Below are 23,233 nucleotides of genomic sequence, written 5' to 3' on the forward strand. Positions count from 1 at the left end.
AGTTTGGCTTTACTGCTGATTTACATGAGCAAGAGCTTTGACAGCCCACGTCATCTGTCTGTGCCTCTGTTTGTCCTGTCTGTAAGATGAGAAAAATAAAACTGTTTCCTTTGTAAACAAAGTTGATATTTCTGAATGAAAAGTGATAAGAAGAGCTAAACATTATGGTTGTCAAGAAAGAAAAAGGTTATCTATACAAAGCCATGAATTTTCATACATTTCCATTGCATGAATATTTCAAGTAAAGAGTAATTCTTGTGGTTCCCTCTGTTCCGTTTGGGATCATAGAGTCCATTTTCTCCTAAATTGTCAGTCAGCTGAGATCCCATTGGCAATTACAGCAGCCTACATCTGCTGATATGTTTTATCATAAATGAAGTAGAAATAAATGGGATGATGATGATTAATCATCTGAGAATCTGGCTTTATTTACAACATACATGATTTCTTATATTCCTTTTATTGTACTGTAATCTTCTCAGATGCGAGGATTGAAAGAACTCTGTTGTTTTGCTGGTGGGATAACTTCTTTCTTCTATTCCTCGGATTGTAATAGGGCCTTTTTCTGAGATTATTTTGGACCGTTGGTTAAGAAGGGGGTCTTTCATCATATATTGAATTCTCACATTTGGTTTCTGGCACGAGGAATTTCCTCAACCTAGCGTATAAGCTTAGGAAAACTTGAAAAGAAAGTACTCCATTGTAGCTATGTACATGAAAGGGATTATGCAGCTAGCAATTTATTTCTTACAGTACCAGTGGAAGTATAACATACGCGCTAAATAATTATTTATAAACATGTGAGGCTTTACTAAACAGTTTTTCAAATATAATCTTTAGTACTACTGTATTTATATAACATCTCATACAGATACTCAGAGGGACTGTTCATAAAGCAATCATAAAATGTACAGAAAATATCACCGGCTTACCTTCAGCATATAAAACAGCACTTAGAAATGAAATTTCAGGCTTTTCCTCCCCCTTCTTTTCTCTTTTTCTGTCTTTCTGATAGAAACTCACAGTAATAGGCCCTGCCATCTGCTGCTATATATTTTTCATGAGTTTTAACATTTTGTTTTTAGAACCTGAAAGATGAGTAAAATGTCAAGTCACCCAGAAAATAATCATAGGCACGACAGCTCAAATGTTATCTCAGCTTGTCTGTACAAGCAGTGGTTCACAGCAGGTCTGTGCCCTCCCTCTGCAGACGGAGCAGGTACACCGTTGGCGTTAGCCGATACCTTTTCAAACACCACCGCAAGGCTTTAGGAGATCTCCTCTTGATTTTAATGAGAGTAATGTGGACCAAAAAACCAACGGCATCCCTTTCCAAATTTGTTCTATGGAAGGTGAACTTCAGATTTCCTTTAGAGTTTCGTGTTATTTATTTGAAGTGTCTTACCGTGACTGCTGGCCTAAATAAAATGGAGCCACCAGGCAGTCATTGAGGTGAGAAGGTGGTAACTACACTAGCAAAATTAATTCCCAGCGAAGAAGTAAACTCTATGTTGCTTTCATAGAAATGTCACAGGCTTTTTGGTACCCTTTTCCCTCCTCCCCTTTGAAAGCCTGGGTTTGCCACTCTCCTGCCAGCCCTGTAGCTGCGGTGTACCGGGGAGGTGCGGCAAAGATCTTCTTCCAGGTCGTGTTCCTCTGGTGTTTCCAGACGCTCTTTGTTTTTCCCATTCTGTTTTCCATCATGCTGGGACTAGACTGGAGCTGCCAAGCTGAGAAGGTGTTGGAAAGGTACCGGATAAGACCTTTAACTCAAAAAATGCTCAGAGTTGTTAACTTAATTTGGAGGGAAAGAACTGTGCAGCGCATTCGTGCCACCTTGCTGTCAAGCTGCACTCAGGATCTCTTTCATTCGACAATGCGTACTGTTAATGTAAGAAGTGCGTAGCCATATCATTTGCCTCCTACATTTTTAACAGTGCAAAGATAAAATTATTTTATTGAATAGGTTCCCAGCAGCTTAAGGATGGTTTTCATAATAAACCCTCTGCAGATTTGCTACCTTTCATTAGAATAAGAAGTCTCCTCGGTGATCTTTACACTCTCAGACTGTGCAAAAGCCCTCGTTACAGTGTTGCAAGATTTTTCTCTTAATATTCCACTTCAGAAGTCTCGAGCTTGTTTTCAATTATATCTATTCTGTGCTTCATTTTACTCGTTCCTTTAGAAAGTCCCTTGTTCGCAAGACATTTTTCAGGCTTACCAGTGAAAGATGATGATCTTTACCTTACTAGTATTCTTCTTTGAAACTGCCTGTGCTGTTGTTGCTGGAGCTACACTGCTGAAGAAGACGGCGGGAGAGGCAAGTTAATTCCACATCTGAGAGGACCTTATGAAATAGGAGGCAGAAAAGTGATGGTTCTTTCACAGATGTAGTTTTGTGGTTAATATATATTTAATAAATATACCTAGGCATAATATTCTGGTACAATGAAATGGTGAACAAGGCAAGTGCTGCGGATGGCTCAGAATTAAAACCACTCATGTTTTGTCAGCCACGTGAGCAAAACTCAAATTTGTAACCCCCAGGAGAGGGACGAGTGACTCTGTGTCCTACTGCTGCAGATCAGCTCCCTTGAGCACCAGCTTTCCTGAGCCAGCTGGAGCTACAAGCTTCGTGAGCTCCCTGAGGCCTGGATGCAGGATAGCAGAGGGCTGGAGAGCGGCTGTGTCGTGGTTCGGGCTAGGCTGGCCACTAAAACCAGGTCGAGACGCACGTTGGGCTAGTAAAATTGCTGAAAAGAACGTTGGTTCTGTTTTACCTCAAACCAGGACAGGCTGTGTTCCCACTTTGCGCGGTGCTGCCATCTCCCAATGGGGCCAGGTGAAAATGCTCAGCTCTGGAAAGGAAGCGTTGGGAAGGGCGAGCACAGATCAGGGACAGATGCACCAGCTGTGGCGTGTGGCCACCTCTTACTGGGAACGGGAGCTCTGCTGGGCCTGCTGCCTTGGGCCTCTCATGAGGTTGGTGCACAGGGGAGCCCCCGCTATTGTTAACCTTTGCCTGATTTTGTCACGGTGATGTTGTAGGTATGACAGTGTAAGGAAACAGGCTTTGACAGAGTTTGCGGATGGAGATTGTACTTTTATTGGAACCGATATAGATGAGCCCTAGAAAAGACCCAAAGAAGAGCTCGTATGCCCACAAGATTCTCTGATAAGGTGGATATCGCCTCCATTTGTAAAATGGGTCATCTTTTAAGGAACTGTAACTTGATTATGCTATGCCTATGTCTGAAGCTGGACTTAACTTTCCTGCTAACATTTTGTTGTCGATGGCATTCTGGTTAAAAAAAATATTTGTAGATGAATTACTCATATAATGAAAACATCCAAAGAAACTGTAATTAAAATTACTGGCTCATATTTTTCAGGGCACCAAATTGTCACTGAATTTCAAGAGTGGGAACCTTTACTACACCTTTAAAACTTTTTAAATCTCCAGTGATTTTAATATTTTTATGCTTTTAAATACATTCTTCTTTCATAACATGCTTAGAGTTACTTTATTAAAATCATTGTGCTGTAATTATATTTACTTGGAAAACTCTTTGATGACCTTTGGCGTATAAATATTTTTCTTTCCTTCAAAGGTAGTGCATGAGCGCTTGTTTCCAAGTGTGTGTGTGCACTGTAGCTGGCTGTACACCTCTGATACGCTGTCTACAGTGTCATAAATCTCTGAATCAGAGTCCAATGTGTTCCTAAGTTACCAAATATCAAGTGCTCAGTTGAAGGCGGGCTGATTGGGGGAATGTGCACTCCAAGTCTCGTTTTGGAGGAGGCTTTTTGCTCTTTGGTTTCTTTCTTAATTTGCAAAGTTTTATTTTGCATTGGAGAGCTAGGTGTCTTTGTTATGCCTGGAACGCTGAAAGAGTGAACAGCAGCAGTGTTAACAGTTTGGGAGATAACTCCTGAAAGTACTATCTTGGAAGTGACAAATCAGGAAGAGCATATTGAAATCAAAGAGTGATGAATAATAGCTTTCCCCTTTCTTCCTGCATGCTGTTTTTTTGTTTGTACTAATTTAGTGGAAGTACATGTATGCTGACAGCTGGTGTGCTAACTGTCTGAGAAATGCTTCAGAATTTGGGGGAATTTAGGATTAAGGTCTTTGGTGTGGAATAGGCTTCATTTAGCTTCTTTGTCTTTCTGGATTTTTTTTTCATTGCCAGTGGTTTTGAAACCTGACTAAAACGCTGTTTATGTATTTGACTTCATCTAGAGAAACATTATTCTAATAGGCACTGTTCACCTCAGTGAATGGAGCAGTGGTCGGGGGACGAGAGATCTGAATGTCATTCCTGGCTGTGTCCCAGGCTTACCAAGTACTAAGCGGAAGGTCTTTTCCCTGGCATGCGCCTTTGTTTTCCTGTGTCATTATCCAGGGAGTAAAATGATATTTAATAGCTGGTCACCTTTAGGAGGAAAACGATGGAGTTTGCATGCTGTCCTTAAATAGTAATAAAAATATCTATGACTTCTTTTTCATATATAAAGAGCTGTTTTTAAATAACAAACCCCCTTGAAAATACATATGCCTGTAGAATATTTATATTGTTATATTAAATTTCTTTGCCGGGTGTCATTTTCTACCAATGTGTTTATATGGTGGGGTGTTCTTTTTATTTCAGGCCCTGCTTGACACTCAGAATCTTTTGAGAGCTCAGATTACAAATTTTACTTTCAACCTGGGATTTTCAGGGAAATTTTATCACACAGGTAAGAATGAAATACTAAAATCACTTTCATTTGATGGTGTTGTTTGTGGTATGAGGAAAATAGGAATGATAGAGACTAAAGGTCTGAGTAGAGAGAAGAGTTTCCTTCATAATAGGATAACTAAAAAATCAAATTGTTCTTTCTTCCAGGTTGCTCTGGGACATATATTTGTGTGATTTGCTGAATCAAATTTTTCTCCTAAAGTTATTATATCAGATTAAGCTTTTGTTTGAGCTGTAAATAACCATGTAGGTAGAGTCTGTAAACACCTCTGCAGCAACATTTCTCTTTTTAAAAAAAAAGCGGGGGGGGGGGGGGGGGAGAACATCTCAGGATGAGGCACCTGTAATTCTAAGCTGCAGTGCCTGCATTAGGTGGTGGTGTGGAACAGATTGAATTCATCCTCCCCTTTTATTAGAATTCAGTTCCTTTCAACCTGTTGTTGATTGGTAAATTCCACCAATGAAATGAAATTTTCTGTTGACTTCATTGAGACATCTGTTGAGCTACCACAGTTTATCCTTTTGGATAGTTTAATTTCTACAGTAGAGATATAGCAATATATATTACCCATAAAAATAATTTTATACTTAAACCACTGTAGAAATAGGGAGAAATAGAAGATAAAGTATTAAATAGGATGGGATATAGAAGAAAGAAGGTGTTCTCTACTGAAAAACAGAAAGAAAAAGACACGCATGTGAAATAGGACTGCCTCAGAGCCTGGAAGAGAGAGGCAAAAGACAACACAAGGTAATGTCATAGTTGAGGGATATTAATATGTAAAGAGGGAAGTGAAGTGACATGTTAGCTGAGACTAGGAACCAAAACCAGATTTGTTCAAAACTAAGGAAAGATATACAGAACTTGAATATGCTCGACTGCCGTGCATGTTACATAGCAGAGGCATGAGCATTCCTCTTCTTACGCTCAGCTGCGCACCTCGGTCAGTATTAGTTGACATATTAAGCAGAGAAGAGGCAGGGAAAGAAGTCCGTTATTTTAAAGCTGAAGAGCTGGAGAGGAAAGCAGCTGGGGCTGCACCGTTCCCCCACAGGTCTCTCTTGGGCTCAGCAGATTTCAGCTACACTTGGAAAAGGTCCTCTGCAATCCAGGTGTCACCTGCACAGTTCAGAGAGACTAGAGATGCCTTAACTTTTTCACATTCGGGACATCACTTGCTCCGTCCATTCCCATCCCATCCTCCCCTTTCTTTTGCCTAGAATAGCCCAGCAAAATGGTCCTGACTGCCAAGTTTGTCACCTGCCAGTGTCTCAGCAGGCAGAGGTACTTTCCAGACCATTTCTTTTGCCTCGGTTGACAGTTCAGATGCTCTGGAGGGAAAATGAGTGTGGGTTTCCTGGGTTTGGCTGAGTAGGATTAGGCAAAGGTATTGCGTGGTTTGTAGTACAAACCAATCCCATTACTAGCTGTAAGCGGCATGAGTTGAGCCTGTCTCTGTTACAGCCCATCCCTTGCTGTGGCTTTCTGCCTTGCTTGATATGGCTTCCCCTCCCCAATCTGGCTGTCTATCGTATGACCTTCAGGCACTCCTGCCAGTTTTTTAGCATGTGAACATCACACAGGGCCCCATGGACTCACATGGAGTCCTAAAATCTAATGATCCTACAAATATTGACACATCATTAGATATGTCTGCTGGTATTTTTCATTCGCTGCTGTAGTTCCCTCAGAGGTAATGAGGAATAAAATCACCACAGTGAAGGTATGTCAGACGAGGTTTGCGGAAGGAGAGAGGAAAAAGTAAAAGGCATATAGGGTTAGTGAGAGTGTGGCCATATTGATGCAGAAAGCATTGGAGCTGAATGTTTGGCTAAAAGACTGGAAAAGGAGAATAGATGTTGCAAAATGTTGAGAGAGAGAAAGGATTCGTCAAGTTGTGTTGGTTGTTGGGAATAGGAACAGCCAGGAAAGCAGGAAGCAGGCACAGCATGAAGACGTGTTAAGCTATAGGATGTCAAAGTTCAGCTCGTACAGTCTTTGTATGGTAGCTTATTAATGGGTTATTTAAATTTGGCTGCCTTTGACAGGACTTTGTCATTAAAAGTGCACTGGGACTAGGATCAATGTGTCTGGGCCTGGGGGGTGGAAGGGGTGTCCCGATTAGACCCTGACACTTGCCGTCCCAGAGGTGCGGTCAGATACCCGGGCTGAATCTCTGCGAGTAGGTTAGCGAGAGCCGAGGCACAGGCCCGAGCACCGAGAGCGGGCCGTCATTGCCCTCGCATTAAGGCAAACGGCCTCAGGAGTGCTGGGGGTCCCAGCCAGCCCCCACTGCTGGCACCCTGGGGAGCAGGGGCCCGGCCCAGGGGGTAGCTGCGGTGCGGCTGCTTCTCTTGCAGGCTGGAGGATTTAGGAGCGTCAAAGTGGCCAGGCGGCTCAGGGTCTGAGGATAGGCCCCGCCACTGGCTTCGTTACCGCTCTGGCTGCAGCTTGAGAGGTGGGGGAGAACAGCAGGGCCGTAGGCTGCTGCCCAAGCGATTCCTCTTCATCAGCGCCGCAGTTAGAATGACTGCGGGGCCTGTTCCCCACACCGCATCCTCAGGAACAGGCAGAAGAGTGTCTGAAGAAACAGGCCTGGGGTCTGAGAAATGTCTTGGTGAGCTCCAGCCACCCTTAAAGTCTCCTCAAAGATTCACATTTCTGGGAACTCCTGAATAGATCATGATCAGAAAGGTAGGAATTAGCAGGGAAGAGAAAATAATTGTATTATGCATAATATCCTGAAACGGCTGCTGGAAAAAATACTTCCACATATCATAGGTAATGAAAGGAAAAGAAGTCAGATTGGGGAGTGAATTTACTTTGGATAAGGAATACCAGAAGAGAGTTGACAACATTTTCATTAATAGTCTGTATTAAACTGTCTTGTATACAATTTCTCTGATTCCATCCCTTAGCTACTGATGTTACTAATATAGCACATGCATGTGCTATGACAGTGTTGCACCATGCTTTCAAAATGCTGTGAAAACAGGGCCCTCAGTCTTTTACTTGGCTATAATTACTTCAGGAAAAGGAATAGGTACTTGGAAACATTTAAAATCCTCAGTACTTTAAATGGTCGCATTTCATTGTGCTTATTTCTTTCTTCTATTTTCAAACATTTGTAAAAAATATAATGAAAGTAGAGGCTTTAATTCAGAGATTTTTTTATTTTTTTTTTCCAGGCACTGAAGAGGAAGATGAAGGCGATGACCTGTTGTTGAGGTCTGTAGATGAGTTTTGGTGGTTTCCCCATATGTGGAGTCACATGCAGCCTCACCTCTTCCACAATGAGTCGTCGCTGGTGGAGCAGATGATCCTCAACAAAAAATTTGCCTTAGTGAGTTATATTTTTGCATTTTATATTGAATTTAGGCCAATTTTCTTGCAAAATCAATCCTTTTAGAATTTATTTTAATCTCAACAAATTGAAAAAAAAAAAAGTTTTGATTAAAAAAAGTGCTTTTTGCAATCACTCTGTTTTGTGCTAGGAAAATCCTGTTTCTCTACAGTTTGGATTTCCTTCTCAATTGAAGTTTGATTTTTTTTGTATTACTTCATGAAAAATTTTGAATGGAAAGTTTCTTTCAGAATGAAGAGTTAATATATTCCCATCTTGGAAAGTCAATATAGATGAAAATTCATCTATTTCAATATTTTCCTAAATAAAATGTTGTCCAAATAGCCCATTGTTAAAATTAGGCAAAAAAAGACAGTTTTCTGAAAGAATAAATACTCCATCAGAACGCGTTAAGTGACTTCATTAATCCTAACATGCAGTGTTTTCATAAAGCATGCCACATTTTCAAAGATGCTTTTCTGCGGTGATACCTAATAACATCTTGTATGTTTCCTTTGGATCAGCTTTGTAAAACCTTGTTTTGAAAAGCATTGCCTTTCCTAATTATTTATTCACAGCAAAGCTCTGAAAAAAAATGTTTCGGTGAGAATATAAGAAAAAACAAAGCCAGATCTTTAGGTCTGAGGATACTAGAGAAACAGACATACCCTTTTCTCTACAGTTACTTTCCTACAATAAAACCCAACCAAACTGCCATACATAGTACATATTTGTCTGAAGAAATGTTCCAAGCAAACCTAACTTGTTTGCTGAAATATATCTACTCTTCCAACAGCCTAATTTTCATTCTCCCTTTTCAAAACACACTGGTGGCTCTTTGGCTAGCAGGTACTGGCTTTGTTCCTTGAAATACCAGTGCAAAAAAGAGTGCGCTGATGGTCATGTGTCAATGAGTGTAGGAGGAAGGTAGAGACCTCGTATATCAAGGAATTAAAAATTGTATTTGAAAACTTTGCTTTTAAGGAAGGTACGTGCTTTCTTTTAAGCAAAGATTTGACCAAGTTTATAGTAAAGTGTAGTAGTACAGAGTACAGGCCAGCTCAGTTCTACTGCTTCCTTTTAAGAAAGCATTTCAGTAGAAGTGAGAACCATGAAAATTTAAAAATTGTGTGTCCAAAATTCCCTTTTTTCTGTGATCCTGTGTACTGTTGCAAGCTCCACTGGAAATTAAATTAGTTCTTGTAGTTCTGGTGTGACCTAAGACATCTGGGATTGGTCTACAGTATGTAATCATTAAAGTACGTTATTAGAATAATTCATATTCAACCCTGTTTTAGGTAAGTTACAACATTTAAATTAATAACAAAGATAAGTATCCTGCTTTTTTGAAAGAGGCTGAACTTGGTGATGCCTCATGCATTATCAAACTGAATGTGTATATTGTGTGTGAAATGCTCAACTTGGGAATTACAGTCACTAAGAAATAATGGAGACACTGATACATTGAAGATGATAGGCTCATAATTAGAATGAAAGATTTTAATTACGTATTTATTACTGCATATTATAAAACTTGAGGAAAAACACTTAAAAGTCAGACGTTTGTTTATAGCTGAATGGAGATTAAATGGGACATTAGAGAATGCAATTTCTTCATGTTCTGTAAAGATTTTTCTTTCTGATGTTTGTGCATGCTTAAGGGAAGTAGAAAAGATAAAATGAAGAGGAATTGAAATATCTGCAATGGTATTAAATAGTGTAAAGCTGTGTCACTGATGGCGTATCCGTTCTTTATCCCCCCATGCAGTCAAACCAACAGGCCAGATCTTACTCATTACTACTTTGGCAGATTACACATGGTGCACCCCAGCTGTAAAGCAGTAGCTGACGCGCTGCCTGGGTGCAGCGGGGTCGCTGATGGGGGGTTTGGATCTTACCCAGGAGCGGTACGGCCTTACAAGAATTCCAAAAGCTGCATCAGGGTGGTAAAATCTTATGCCCCGTTATGTGTGCCATAGGTTGCTAAAGGGAAATAAGAATTTCACCAGTTTTTTAACTATAGATAGTAGGGTTCTCAACTGTGATTAAACCATACCTGTCTGTTACACATGCTATTGCACTAGGTTCAAAGTAGCTCTTTAACGAGGGAAAAAAAAAAAGCTTTTCTCCCTTGCAGGCTTCACACCTTTAATGTCTTATTTCTCGTGTTCTTTCAGAGCAGAAGCAAATGATGCTTTTTGGGAGTTTGCTTTGTTTTGAGCTGTTAGTAAAGTTGTCATATTTAAATTATAACAGATACATCTAATATTGATTCCTGACTATTTAAGCTTTTTAATTCCAGTACGTTAGCTTTCCTGCAGTAGTCCAGTCCTGCTCCAGAAAAGATGAAGAAATATGATTTTGCTAAGGCCACGCACCCATTTTTCTTTAAGATAAGACTTAGAGTTTCTCATATTCCTTAGTAACTAGTTTATTCAAAGGAAGAGACCCAGGTATCAACCAGCTCTTACCTTTGCATGCAAGTATGATTCGAAAATATGGTGAAGATGACCAGACACCATAAAAATGCAAACCATATAAAAAACTCAAACAGAATTCAAAGGTTGTGCAAAGGCAGTTTTCCTAGAGCGTTGCAACACAACAACATCTTACGGACCGTGTATGCTGCTAATCAGTCTACCAAAGAAATACCTGCTATAAACTGTTCTTTGAAAAGTAACCTGAAAGAAAGTAGAAAAGTTGTCAAAATTCATTGGAGTATGTTGGAAACCAGAAACTGGAGAGAAAATATATCGGAAGTCAAGGGAAGTTAATACCAGCAAGGTCGGTGTGTAAGCAAGATAAATGACAGGAGTCTGCAAAAATAGAAGATGTGTTACAAAAGGGGTTAGTCTACAACATCTGCCTATTATCCTTGGAATTTTACATGTCATTATCATTTCTCATTTTTTAAAATGGCGCCACAATGGTTAAGCTGTTTTTTAATATGGTTTTATGTTTCAGCTGGACTAGAGGGGAAATGCAGTGTCTCTGTGAAATTCCACTAACAATCCCGAGTAATTGTGTAGGGACATGTAGTGGAAATCACACTTTTGTTATTTTAACTGCCAAATGCTACCTGTTGTGTTGAATACGTGCCAGTAATTTTCTCTCTGAATTCTTAGTCTGTGAGCAGATTCCTTGCAAGAACTTGAAAGAGTGCAGCTTTCTGTTTAGTGTTGATTGAAGAAATCAACATAAAATACATCTATATCACTCTTCCCTACATACTCATAAAAATATTTATTAAAAAGGCTTTTGTATTAAAATCCTGCGTTTCATCTTCACCATGCTGCCTTCCACCTCCTTTACATATCAGCATATTTTGATATCGCCATTATTTGCATTTCAGACCTGTTCTTGATCTCTCACAAACAAAGGATTTGAAAAACGCCAAAACATCAAGTTTCTTAAATTTTTGAAAGCAGTCATTGTTTTATGTTTTAGGAACATGGTATTCCAACTGATTTGGGCTACGCAGTGGCTCCACACCATTCTGGAGTCTATCCAGTACATGTTCAACTTTATGACGCCTGGAAAAAGGTCTGGAATATCAGAGTTACCAGCACAGAGGAATACCCGCATCTGAAGCCAGCAAGGTATAGACGAGGCTTCATCCACAAAAATATCATGGTGAGTTGTATTTGTGATGTTCATATTGCAACCACTCTACCGTTTTATCAACAGTTTATTTTTAAGCAGAAAAGCACAGTATCCTGAAAGTTCACATTGTGAGAAGCACATATTGCTATGCATAAGTGGCAAGATATATTTGACAGTGTCTTGTTAATTAAAATCAGTCTGCTGCTGGTGATGTTACTGCTGATGAAGGTGGCCTCCAGGCAGCCCGCTGGTAACTGTTCTAGTCCTACTGATGATACTGGTTCAGAGAGCTCAAGGAAGAAGTCAACTTTGCAGCTTTTAACAGGATATTATGGGCTAGATTTCTAGCAGGTTTTTAATTTGCATAGGACCATTAACTGCAAAAGAGTTTTGCCAGTTTATGCCAGCTGAGAATCTGGATCTTGGTGCATAAATACTTTTTTCTTCCATTTGAATGGTGCAGAGTTGCCCTCGTTTTGCTTCCTGCCATACAGGAATGTGAACTGTGCTTTGCGCTGTGGCTTCACCCCACAGCTAGCCTCTGGGCCCAGGCCATCCATCTGGATGCGGGGCAAACACTCGGAAGGTTGGAGGCAAGGCAGACACACACACACCACTTCCCCCGCCAGGCTATGCAACTGCACTGTTGAGGCAGCCACAAGTCAAATCACCCCGTTTTGCTGTATTCCACAATTCACAGCGTTGTTCGCTGACAGCAGTGTTTGCCAAAAGGGGTTATACACAACTGACAGGGAAGGCGTTATGCTAATACCATCTGGTCACTGGGGCGTAGGCTATTTCTGATTCACATATTGTCATTATAATCTGAGAAGTGTTTCAAAACAACTTTCCAAAATACTTGATTTTGGAGCGTGTAGGAGAGCGGTGAATGGGAGAGATCCTAGTGTGTTTACTGTGTTATCCCTCTGGCTACAACAAGCAGTTTTGGAGAGTCAAGTTCCTTAGCATGACTGCCACTTGGCTTAAACAGAATTCTGGTATTGTCCTCGAGTTGCCATGGATACCACTTTTCCAAGCAAAATAATAATATTTAAAAGTTTTGATCTATTTTTGGATGAAGCAAACTAAAATGATCTCCAGACATCCAGGAAAAAAATTGACACCATACAGATTTGAGCTACAGTTTGTTCTCCTCGAAGCGATAGCTGCCTGTAAAATAATGGGGTTGTGCGTATGCTCAGGGGGCGCGAAGCATTTGAGGAAGACTGATTGACGCTCCGAATCTCCAAAAATCTCTTTCATAAATTTTTGTAAAAACATGTCAGTGGCAGACACGTAATGAGATTTAACACAAGGACACTGGGGCCAAAATTCTATTTCCAAGAACAGTTGTATAAAACCACCTGTTTTGGGAGTCTGAAGCTTTCAGTTCTCCAGGGCAAAATGTATTAATATTTTACATCTGCAGGCTTATAGTGATGAATACATTTGGTAATAAAATCGTTGTGTAAGACGTGCCAGAGCATTTCCCATCCAGTACGGCTTCATTCCCTGCCTCTGTGAAGAATTGTTCTCATATTTCATCAGTGAAATCCAAAGGTTTTTAAAAGGCATATGCAAGTTTATAGCAAACGTACAAATTCCATCCATTTTCTGACAACACAGAATTTATGATCTGTGGTCACAGGATTCTCTACATTACAAAAAAGATGTTGAGAAATGAAACTACAAGAAATAAAGAGTATCTATGAAACCACAGTCTGTGTCAAGTAAGGGATTTGTATGCTTTAAAAGTTTAAGCTATCATATAATAAATGCTCTAAATTGGTTTAAAATGTTTGAAAACAATCCCAGTTCAAGAATTATACATGAACATCAATACTCAGCTGTTGATTTTTCATAAAAAAATAGACATAATTGAAATACTCTCCGGCAAATTATTTTCTGAAATTGAACATATTTTGAAGTTCTGCTGGAAAACCTAACTGCGTTTGTTAGTTCTTCCTATTCAAAAGACTTGTTCTTTGCATGTTTTTAAAAATAGTTTCTTTATCCTACTTTTTATTGCAACTGGTCTCACAAAACTAGCATGGTCGAATGAGAAGCAGATCTTTCTTACAGTGTGAGCATTATCAGCAAAATTCATCATGTGACAGTGTAGAATTATTATTGGTGGTCAATATATTGAATATATTGACTTTCAAATTCCAGTTTAAATTTGCAACAAAGACATAGTTCAAATAAAAAGCGGAACTGACTAATACAATATCGACTGATAATATTTCAGATTGTGTTTCAAATTCTTTTAAAATCTTAGAAATCTTTGACCGGACTTCAAATACCTGGTTTTAGGATCAGGTGGTACGGGTAAAATTAGTTTGAGGAGGTTGCTGAGTTGTAACTCAGACTGAGATCAATCTCCAGTTTCAAACAAAATGTGATTAATTTTTGAACACTATGATTTCACTGATAATAAAAATGTTGCTTTCAGTAAGCACTGTTTATTGGTGCGTCAGTGTATTAATTCAACTAGATTATTATTGACTTCTGGCAAAGTTGTGATGCCAAATCTACCCAGCAGATATCACAAAGGAACTTTATCAGTTATGTGTGTGTTACTTGTCAGGCATTTATTATCTCATTAAAAGTATAAACGTTTTTGTTTTGTGAACTTCTCTTAAATTTTTTTTTTTAAAATCTATTTTTTTAAAATAAATTCAGGTGCTTCCTAGGCAAACTTGTGGCTTATTCACCCACACAATTTTCTACAAAGAGTATCCTGGAGGGCCAAAGGAACTAGACAAAAGTATTCAAGGAGGAGAGTTGTTCTTCACAGTGGTTCTCAATCCAGTAAGTACAGTGTAATTTCGAAATGTTTTTTAAAAACTAGCTAAAGGAGAAGTTACTGAATGCTTCTAGGCTACTCAGCTGGGTCTCCCAAAGAGTAGTGATTAGTCACAGTGAGCTCTTCTGCTTTTTCAGTTAATTAATTTAAGAACTAATATTATGTATGTTCTGTTTGTTCTACAAAGATAACGTCTACTTTTTTTTTGACAAGTGTTTTGTTAGTAATGAAGTTAGCATGAAGTAAGATTTTAAGAAAGAATTCAAACACTAAGAACTGATATCACTATGAGACGTGTGCCTCAGGTGAAGTCCATTTTCCTGCTCTGCCAAATTAATAATCAGAAATTAGAGAACACTCATTGGTTTGAGAAAGTTGGAATCAAGGAGTGCTTGCGCTTAGATCTGTTTTGAGAATTTTCAGTTGCTGATTGATAATAGCTTCATTGAAAAGATCCAAGTAAACAAACCACGCAGTTAATACATCTGCTTAACCTTATCTTTAATGGAAGAATTAACGACAAACAAGGCTATGAAACTACAGAATACTGACAGAAGAGAGCAGCATGGCATGGGATTAGGTCATTTGCATCAAACCTGACCTTTTAGACAACCTTTTAGGTGAGTTCTTGATCTGAAGTCCATATGAATTATATGAAGAAAATTCACTTGTTTTATACTAATGTAATCACTAGGACTCATTTTTTTCAGAACACCAAAGGGAATAAAACATTTCCAGTCAAAGCTTTTGGAATAATACCCTGAATATGTTTGTGCCCTTTTAAAATCTTCCACAATTTAGTGGAAGTCCAAAGGAAAAAAGCTTCTGTCAGCTACTTCACCAATTTATATGCAGGTCTGTTTTTTGAGCCTCAAATTCTTTCAGACTATAGTTTTGGTTCTTTGAGAGCCCTTACTGTGTTTTGTTCTCCCTTTTCATGTTCATATAACAGAATTGGGAAATAAAAACTTCACTTCCTCAGCACACATGTGGTCTCCCTTCTAGAGGATGGCAGTAGTCCCAGTCCTGACTTTGATGATATATATCATTTCAGGCACAACACGTTAACAGAGGTGAAAATTCCTTGGATGGGGAGGGTATTGGTACTTAAGGGTATTGGTACTCTGATTTTAACTAAGAGCTACTAGCTTAACAAGTGAGACTTAGAGGAAGACATATAGTAACAACATTTTGAATCAGGACAAACTATAGTCCATATTGAAACGCTGCCACAACTTAGCAAAAAAATATTTTACTGTCTTACAACAGTAGGGAAACAGCAAAATTTATTATGGCTGCTCGAGGCATAAGCCTGTCAAATTAAGAGAATGAAGAGAATGGAGGGGAAGACAAGACAAGCAATGAAACAATCGGGATTATTGGTATTAATCATAGAAGTTTGATCATGCCTGCATTAGAGCCTTGAATGTGAGTACAGTAATGGCTTTTTATATCTTACCAATAGGTCTTTGATCTATGCATCGCAATGTAAACGGTGTGATCACCTAGTTCTGAGAAATAGGATATCCCCAATACAATACATACTAAAAGAACAGAAGTTAAATGCACTGTTTTCTAAATCCAACTGTAAATGAACATTAGGCCAAAATTTGCCCAAGACAAATTCTTGCAATCCTTTTAAGGATTTTCCTTTGAAAAGATGATGTGTCTGGTTTTAAACATCTGTTTATAAATGGTTTCTAAAGTTCTGAGCGTTAGCCTGGCATGTAATCAATTTAAAGATTAGGGTTTGCATCTTTGTGGTTTTTTGAGTATTACATGTGTTTATACCATAATTTGCAAGTCAGAGTTGGGCAAAGATTAGGCATTCCAATGAAAACTAAGTAGCTTTAGGAATTTGTCTAATTATGAAGTGGCATTTCGGACTTCTTAAGCTTTTCTCTGTTTTCATCAAAATTGTTGGGATTTCTTAATGTGAAACACCCAGCTTTTCACAGGATGCAAAATTCCATTATGAGGCATTTTCTCTACATTGTTTTTCACTGATGCAAAACTAAGAAGAAGAAACATTACCTAGGAGTCTTTACAATGGCAGCTAAATAATATTCTCAGTAATGAGTACATAAATATTTAGTTTCCAAGAATGGAAAATGTGCATGTAAATTAAATGTAAATCTTAACAAAGTCCTTCATTCCATTTCCTGGTTTAATTTGGATAATTGATCTTAAGTGAATATAGTTTCTGAGGTGTAAGTTACTAGGCTGAGGCTTTAGAAACTGAGTACCCGAGACTGAAATAAATGCCTCTAAGAATAAAGCCCAAAATTTCTTTGTGGTTTGGCTGTGTAATGGTAGCTATTCACAAGAGAGGCTCTGCTTCCTTATAGTATGCCAGATCAACCACAATCTGTAGAATAAACCACAAAAGAAACCACAGGACCGTATGTGCATCTGTAAGCTTTTGACATGAGAACCAGCATTATTGCCCTGTTCCCAGGGCATTGTGCAGGCAGAAGTCCTGCAGGTAAGAAAAACATCGGGAAATTCTGCTCTGCAAATGATCTCTGCTAGTTATATTTTATATGGGAACTAAGAGTTGGTTTGTTGGAGCAGCTAATCTTGTGGTTGGCAAGCTGTATTTATTGCGTATTCATTTATGCCCCCACACTGCTGGTTTGATTGCGATCTGATGGTGGCTGTAAAGTGATCTTGACAGCTATGCCTGTTGTGTTCATAAGGCATCTAGAATGCTGAAGTGCCACCAAGCCGAAAAAGAGCCTTAGTAGTAATATAACACACTATCTGCTTTTCCAGTAGTATTTTCTATGTCTGTCCTCTGTTAAAGATCTTGCTGGCTTCAGCAGCCCTTAGGCAAGATCATACTGTATGTATCAGGATCTTGCACAAAATGTTTTACAGGGAAAAAGAAAAAAAAAAAAAAAAAAAGCCTTCAGCACCCCTGTAGTATTAGTACACCAGCATTATTTTCCCCACATTACCCGTTGGATAATGAATGGACTTAGAGGGAGGTTGTGTGACTTGGAGTAGTTCAGCCAGGGAATTTTGTAGCAAAGCCACAAGGAACATCTGGATTGTAGAAGTCCTTGGTGATAAGTATCCAATCAGACAGCTCGCTGTTTTATTATTTCGCACTGTTACTTTTTTCCTAGCACAGTACTTTTTAGCAAGTATTTTTCCTGATAAACTTGTTAGACTCTTCAGTTACTGCAGATTTGTCTTCCTCTGTCTGCAATATTCGGTGAGGTTCTTGGATTAATAGAACAAATTTCTCTGAAATGTCTTAGAATGAAATTGTACCGTTCTCCTAAATACGTCCTGTCAATGATGAAGGCAGTGAACAATCAGACCTTGCGTTATACATAATGATGAGGCAGGTATACACGCTGCCATCAATTGTATCATTTCTTGTCAGGTTTGCTAATAAATCTCCATCAATACTGACAGGACTCTCAATACTTCTGAGCCACTCTGGAAATAATTAGACCTAAGAACCAAGCCAAACTAAACATAGCTGAACCGAACATGCTTTTATAAAAACTATTTGAGTGTTTCTTTGTGTGCCACTGTATATTTTCCTCGTCTGCAACTAGGGACGTACATACATATTGCTTCTTTATGGAAATATGTCTGTACTAGTTACCTGTCTGTGCCATAGCCATTGTTTCTGTAGGTAGTCAGTGTGGAACGTGTACAACAAAATATGCTAGGTAAGAACTGAGACCAGAACAGTTCAAAAAGCACTGATAGAATAAAGTCTTCAGAGACTTAAGTTACAAATAAGCTTCTTTTAGCTTGTGCATGTGCTGCAGCGGATTTAAGTACCAAAATTTGATTAACTGAGTAACTAAGGCTGTCTGTTGCAAAATTACTTGATTTATAACAGAACTGTTCAGTCCTTGACAGGAACTTAACAAATCTGACTGTCTTGGTGAATAAGCTATACGTGTTACGATAATACATAAATATAAAGGCTATGCACCCTTCATCTTTCCAGGAACAGTAAAAATTGTGACTGGAGCAGGATTCTGCTAAGGACAGCACGACATATTGCATGCAGCATTTTCTTTAATGATGTGCAGGTTCTCTCATGAGAGTAGCTATTAGAGATGAGCTATTAGAGCAGCTCTTGTCAGATGAACACTTGAAATCCACTCACCTGTCCCACCGGGCTGGTGGAGGCTACAGAGTAAGAGGCAAACATGTTGAGCAGCTCTTGTTCTCATTGAGGCTGCATGGCCAGCAACCTAAGTTGATGCAAATGGTGTGTTAGCTTACTCTGTGCTACAGACAATAGGTAAATGAGTTAACTCTTCTACGAAATAACTTGCTTATAGTTAAGGCAATTTAAAAAGGCATTGTTGTGAACAGCGTGTTATATCCCAGTAACAGAAGAGAAAGGTTCCTGTCTGTGAGTTTGTACATTCGGATTCCGTGGAATGTACATGAATTGATAAGCTTAACATGTGGATCTGCACATTTTGCACAGCTCAGTCAGTGGGATTTTTCCCATTTCCCTTCCCATTGTTGTTCCTCTTAGTGGTATAATATTTAAGTATATCCACGTTCCCTATTTGTTAAGGCATTGATGCACTGTGGAAGGAATAGAGTTAGAAAAAACCGCAGAGAGTTGTATAATGAAGTTGTGGAAATCCATGGTACACGTTCATCCAGAACACTCTGGAGACTCAATCTTATGTGCAAAACCGGAAGCAGTTTACTGAAGAGGACTATGAAGGACTGAGAAAGACTCCAGTTTGAAGAGAAATCAAAATGATCAAGATTGATTATATTTGAAAAGAGATGGAAACAGAAGCAAGTTGGAAATTGCATGAATTACCTAGGCAATGAACACCTGTTACTTGTCTTGAAACAGAAAACCAGAGGATAGCCAATTAAATGAGAATTTAAATGAGAATTGTATCCGGATCTTCCTCCAAGGTAGTGTTTTTGACATCAAGAACTTACCAAGATTTGAAATACAGAATTAAATTTGATTGGATATTCATGCCTGTAGTCATTGTTAAGACATGGATTCCATATAGACTTCCACGCTTTATGTAACCCTTGAAAGCAGGGAAGGCTTTCATAGGGGATTGTTTTTCACACATCTCCCAGCTGTAGAGTGTCCTGTACTTCCCTCATACGTATCTCTGGTGCCATCTGCCTCTGTAGACGGCATGCTGGACAAGATAAACAGGTCAAACGCAGGACAGACCTACTAGTTCTATTTTTTTTTTTTATATATGGAAAAGCTTACTGTTTTTCGAAGTGCAGAGTTTCAATAATAAAAATAAAATTGATGAAGCAGATAAACAATACAAAAAGGAGTATATCTCATCTGCTTTCTACCACTTCTTTAGATTTTCTTCCGAAAGTTTATTTCAATTTGTTTCTGTTCAGTTTAGTTTTCAAATGATGACGTGGAAGGTATATTTTGATTCTAAAATCCAAGTAATCTAGTAAACTCAGTTTTTCTTAATATAAGACTGCAACTTTGATGAGAAACGTGGTCTAATATTGTATGCTTCTCCTTTTCCAGTAGCATAAGTAAAAATTAAGGTGTTTCAGTTTAACTTTGTAGAAGGCACACGTTACCCAGTCCTAAAATATCCTTTGAATGATGGATGATGAAGACTGGGAGCTTTGCTATCCTACAAGATGAATATTTAAGGAAAAACAACAGTTCATTAAAATATTCTATACCTTTTCTGCCCTCAAGAAAAACAAACGGAACAGAATACAGTATTTGCATTACATGCACTTACATGCACTTCCTTCCAAAGTACTATGTGTCTGCAGATCTAAAGAAAAAGGAAAATGCCCTGTGGAGAGGAATTTGGTGAAAGCCTTCAAGTGGTTGACAGCCCAACAATGAAACTAATGTGTAGCCAGCTGTGTGTTCTCCGTATGGTTACAGCAGTGCTGATCGAGAGGGACAACGGTTAATGGTGTAGGCCCTGTGTCTGATTGATCTTAAAATAATTGTAATCTTTGTATGCATTCAGTTGTAAGTATTATTTTCCTCTAATTTTTACCTCTCCCAAGTTACAGTGAGGAGAACTGTTATTAAGCTAATTGACTTGCAGCAAGGGAGAAATTATCTCCTTTAGGACTGAAAATGAGAGGATTTATATGAGCATCAGCAGAACCTACTGTATCTTAATGTGACCCTGAAAAAGATGAATAGTCAGGCTTTGGGACTACAGAGGAAAATACAAAACCAAAGGCATTCAGGCTCAAATCTTTCTGTGTGTCCCACTTTGCACAACCTCATATTTAATTGTATGGAGTGTGAGAGGCAGGAAAGATGACAAATGTGTTGAGAAGCACGCTGATGTGCAGGTACCTCCCTGAGCTCTGATGGGTGGGCTTTATTCTCGGCATCCCATGGTATTGCCACTGGGAGCATAGCCTGGCTTCTCTGGTGGACTGGTTCACTTCGGCAGGCTTGGCCCACTTCGTGGGAGAGTGAGAAAGGCAACAGTTGCATCTCTTCCCTGTCCTCTGATTCCCGTTTTAGGAACTCTTGGGAACTCCAACGATAATTTGGGGAGTTGCCATGAATTGGGGCAGGGGGGAAGTCAGTTTTGCCTAGCATTTTGGGCGACTGCAAAATGCAAGTATTCCTTGCCTTCCTCTCTCTTCTTCACAACCCACCCATAAAAGCCAGAGTCTGGTATTTTGTGGATGGAATAGACAAAATATAAAACCCCTTAAATGAACAGGCAGCATGGAAAGCCTGTGGAACAGACGGGATCAGCTATCTAATTAGAGGTGATTCCTTGTAACGGTGTACAATAAATGCATTGAAATTGTGGGCAATAGGAAAACTTTGCCGTTCTTCAAAATTCTCAAATGGAAAGCCCTGTCCAAGTGGTTTACAGCTATTAGTGAAGCAAGTTGCTTGGACAGTCCTGCCAGTTGGGAAACTGAGTCACAAGGGTAATGAGCAATTTACAGAGAAAGGCAAAAAAAGTTTGTGCAATAGCTGAAAATAAACTCAGGTTTCCTGACTGTCAGATGGCCAATTCAGAACTACACCAAATGCATAATTTTGTTTGATCTTACGATTCTTCCCTGGCTCAGTCGTATTTGTAGTGGAGACACTACAATCAAATTCAGCGAGTTGGCTTGCCGTCTCTGCAAGTGGACAGATCCGTGGCAGCTGTGAAACCAGTGGGACAGCCTCAGAACAAAAAAGGGAGTTGCAAACTGGAATCTCTCCGAGGTGGAATTGAGCACAGCTTTTCTGGTAGCATACAGGTCTAAAAGGAATATCTTTCAACTCTTAAAAATATATATTCAAGCATGAACTGCAATCTAATTCATTATTCTATCGCTTTGTTTGCCTAATGGATAAAAACCAGCTGTTACTGAGTCTCTGAATATGTGAAACAAAACTCTTCTGAGTAACGTGGAGACAATATCAGAACTGCAAACACAGTGTGCGCAATGCCAAATTAATTGGAATATAGGCGTTCTGAGAGTTACACATACTCTTGTGGCCTGTAAACGTTTGTTCAGTAGCTAAAATATCAGCAATATACTAAATTGGCAATGCATCTGCTTCTAGTGCCTAGCAGCGATCACCTAATTAATTGTCAGTCATAATTTAACTTCATTTTAAAGTGTCGTGCTTAACTTCATTGAGTTGGGAGGCTTCAATGCTGCCTTCTAATGTTGTTGCGCAGACTGGAGGGTGACACAGTGCCCATGACAAAAGTACCGTGATGATCGGTTTAATAGCATGAATTTATTCAAGTTGGATTGCCTGCAATAGATTTATATATGGTAACAAAAAGAAAGATATGCCCAGTCCATAAGAAATGGTTATTACCAATTTTTTCTTATAAAAAAATATTGAGTGAGTTGTAAGTGCAACTTATTCATTTGCAAAAGGTTTGTGTAAAATGGAGTTTGAATGTGAAGCAAGGTGCTTTTTGCTTATCAGGATATATGGAAAGGAGTGAGAATATTTGCAGGTTGCCCAACACAAAGATAACCACTCTGCAGTTTTCCATCAGAGCAGCTAGTGTTGCTCACCATACAGCACTTCTGTCCCAATGTAGAGAATACCAGGGAGCTTGGTAAGGAAGGAAAAAAAAAAAAAAGTCTTTCCAGCTATCTTTGAATGGTTCTTCTCATCCCTGTCTTTCCAAAAATAGAGACCCCTTGACTCCAGGGGGAGGAAGCCAGGAACGCAAACATGGCACCAGCCAGCAGCTCGAAGAGGGGCTTCTCAGCGCTTGGGAATGAAAGGCTATTGTCATTCCTTTGGGAGGCAGGCACCTCTGGTTTTGTCAGGAAAACAACAACTGTTATCAAGACTGTAGAAGCTTAGTTAGTAGTATCCTTTTTGTATAATTTTAATAGGTGCAGCATCCTAATACTGTTGATTTTGTAGTGATCATTTTTAAAAAATACCCAGCCTGCTAAAATAACATTCATCACTAGAAGCTGGGTAACTTGTGTTTTTTTCATTTTGTGTAAATTGTTTGTCAAGCATCTATTGTTCTCTCTGTTCGTGATACATAAATTAGGTCATGCTGGTTCATCTTTTCCTGATACATGTGATTTAATAGCAGCAACTCAATCTCGGCCTCAACTCTAATTTGTTGACCTAGAAGCTATTGCCTCTAATTGGGAAATGTTGTAGTAAGGAAATATGCGGCACAGAATGAGCATTCAAAAGATAAAAGCTGTTTCTCCTGAGCGCTTGTCCTCGTTTTCCTACATCTCTGCAGTAGTAGTCAGAA

General features: G+C 39.1%; 1 protein-coding gene across 1 annotated transcript in view; it reads left to right on the forward strand.

Annotated features, from left to right (window-relative positions):
* LOC309671390 (bifunctional heparan sulfate N-deacetylase/N-sulfotransferase 3) overlaps nt 1-23,233 on the forward strand; it is a gene marked incomplete at both ends in the record, with an annotated part of 59,487 nt that overhangs the window by 17,598 nt on the left and 18,656 nt on the right. Inside the window, 4 exons of the mRNA XM_082482616.1 lie at nt 4,653-4,740; nt 7,932-8,086; nt 11,534-11,719; nt 14,372-14,500. Of these exons, the coding sequence (XP_082338742.1) occupies nt 4,653-4,740; nt 7,932-8,086; nt 11,534-11,719; nt 14,372-14,500 (558 nt within the window). The remainder of the gene's footprint in view (nt 1-4,652; nt 4,741-7,931; nt 8,087-11,533; nt 11,720-14,371; nt 14,501-23,233) is intronic.

The sequence above is a fragment of the Vanellus vanellus genome (assembly GCF_965231255.1).
Source record: "Vanellus vanellus genome assembly, chromosome: 4".
NCBI lineage: Eukaryota > Metazoa > Chordata > Aves > Charadriiformes > Charadriidae > Vanellus > Vanellus vanellus.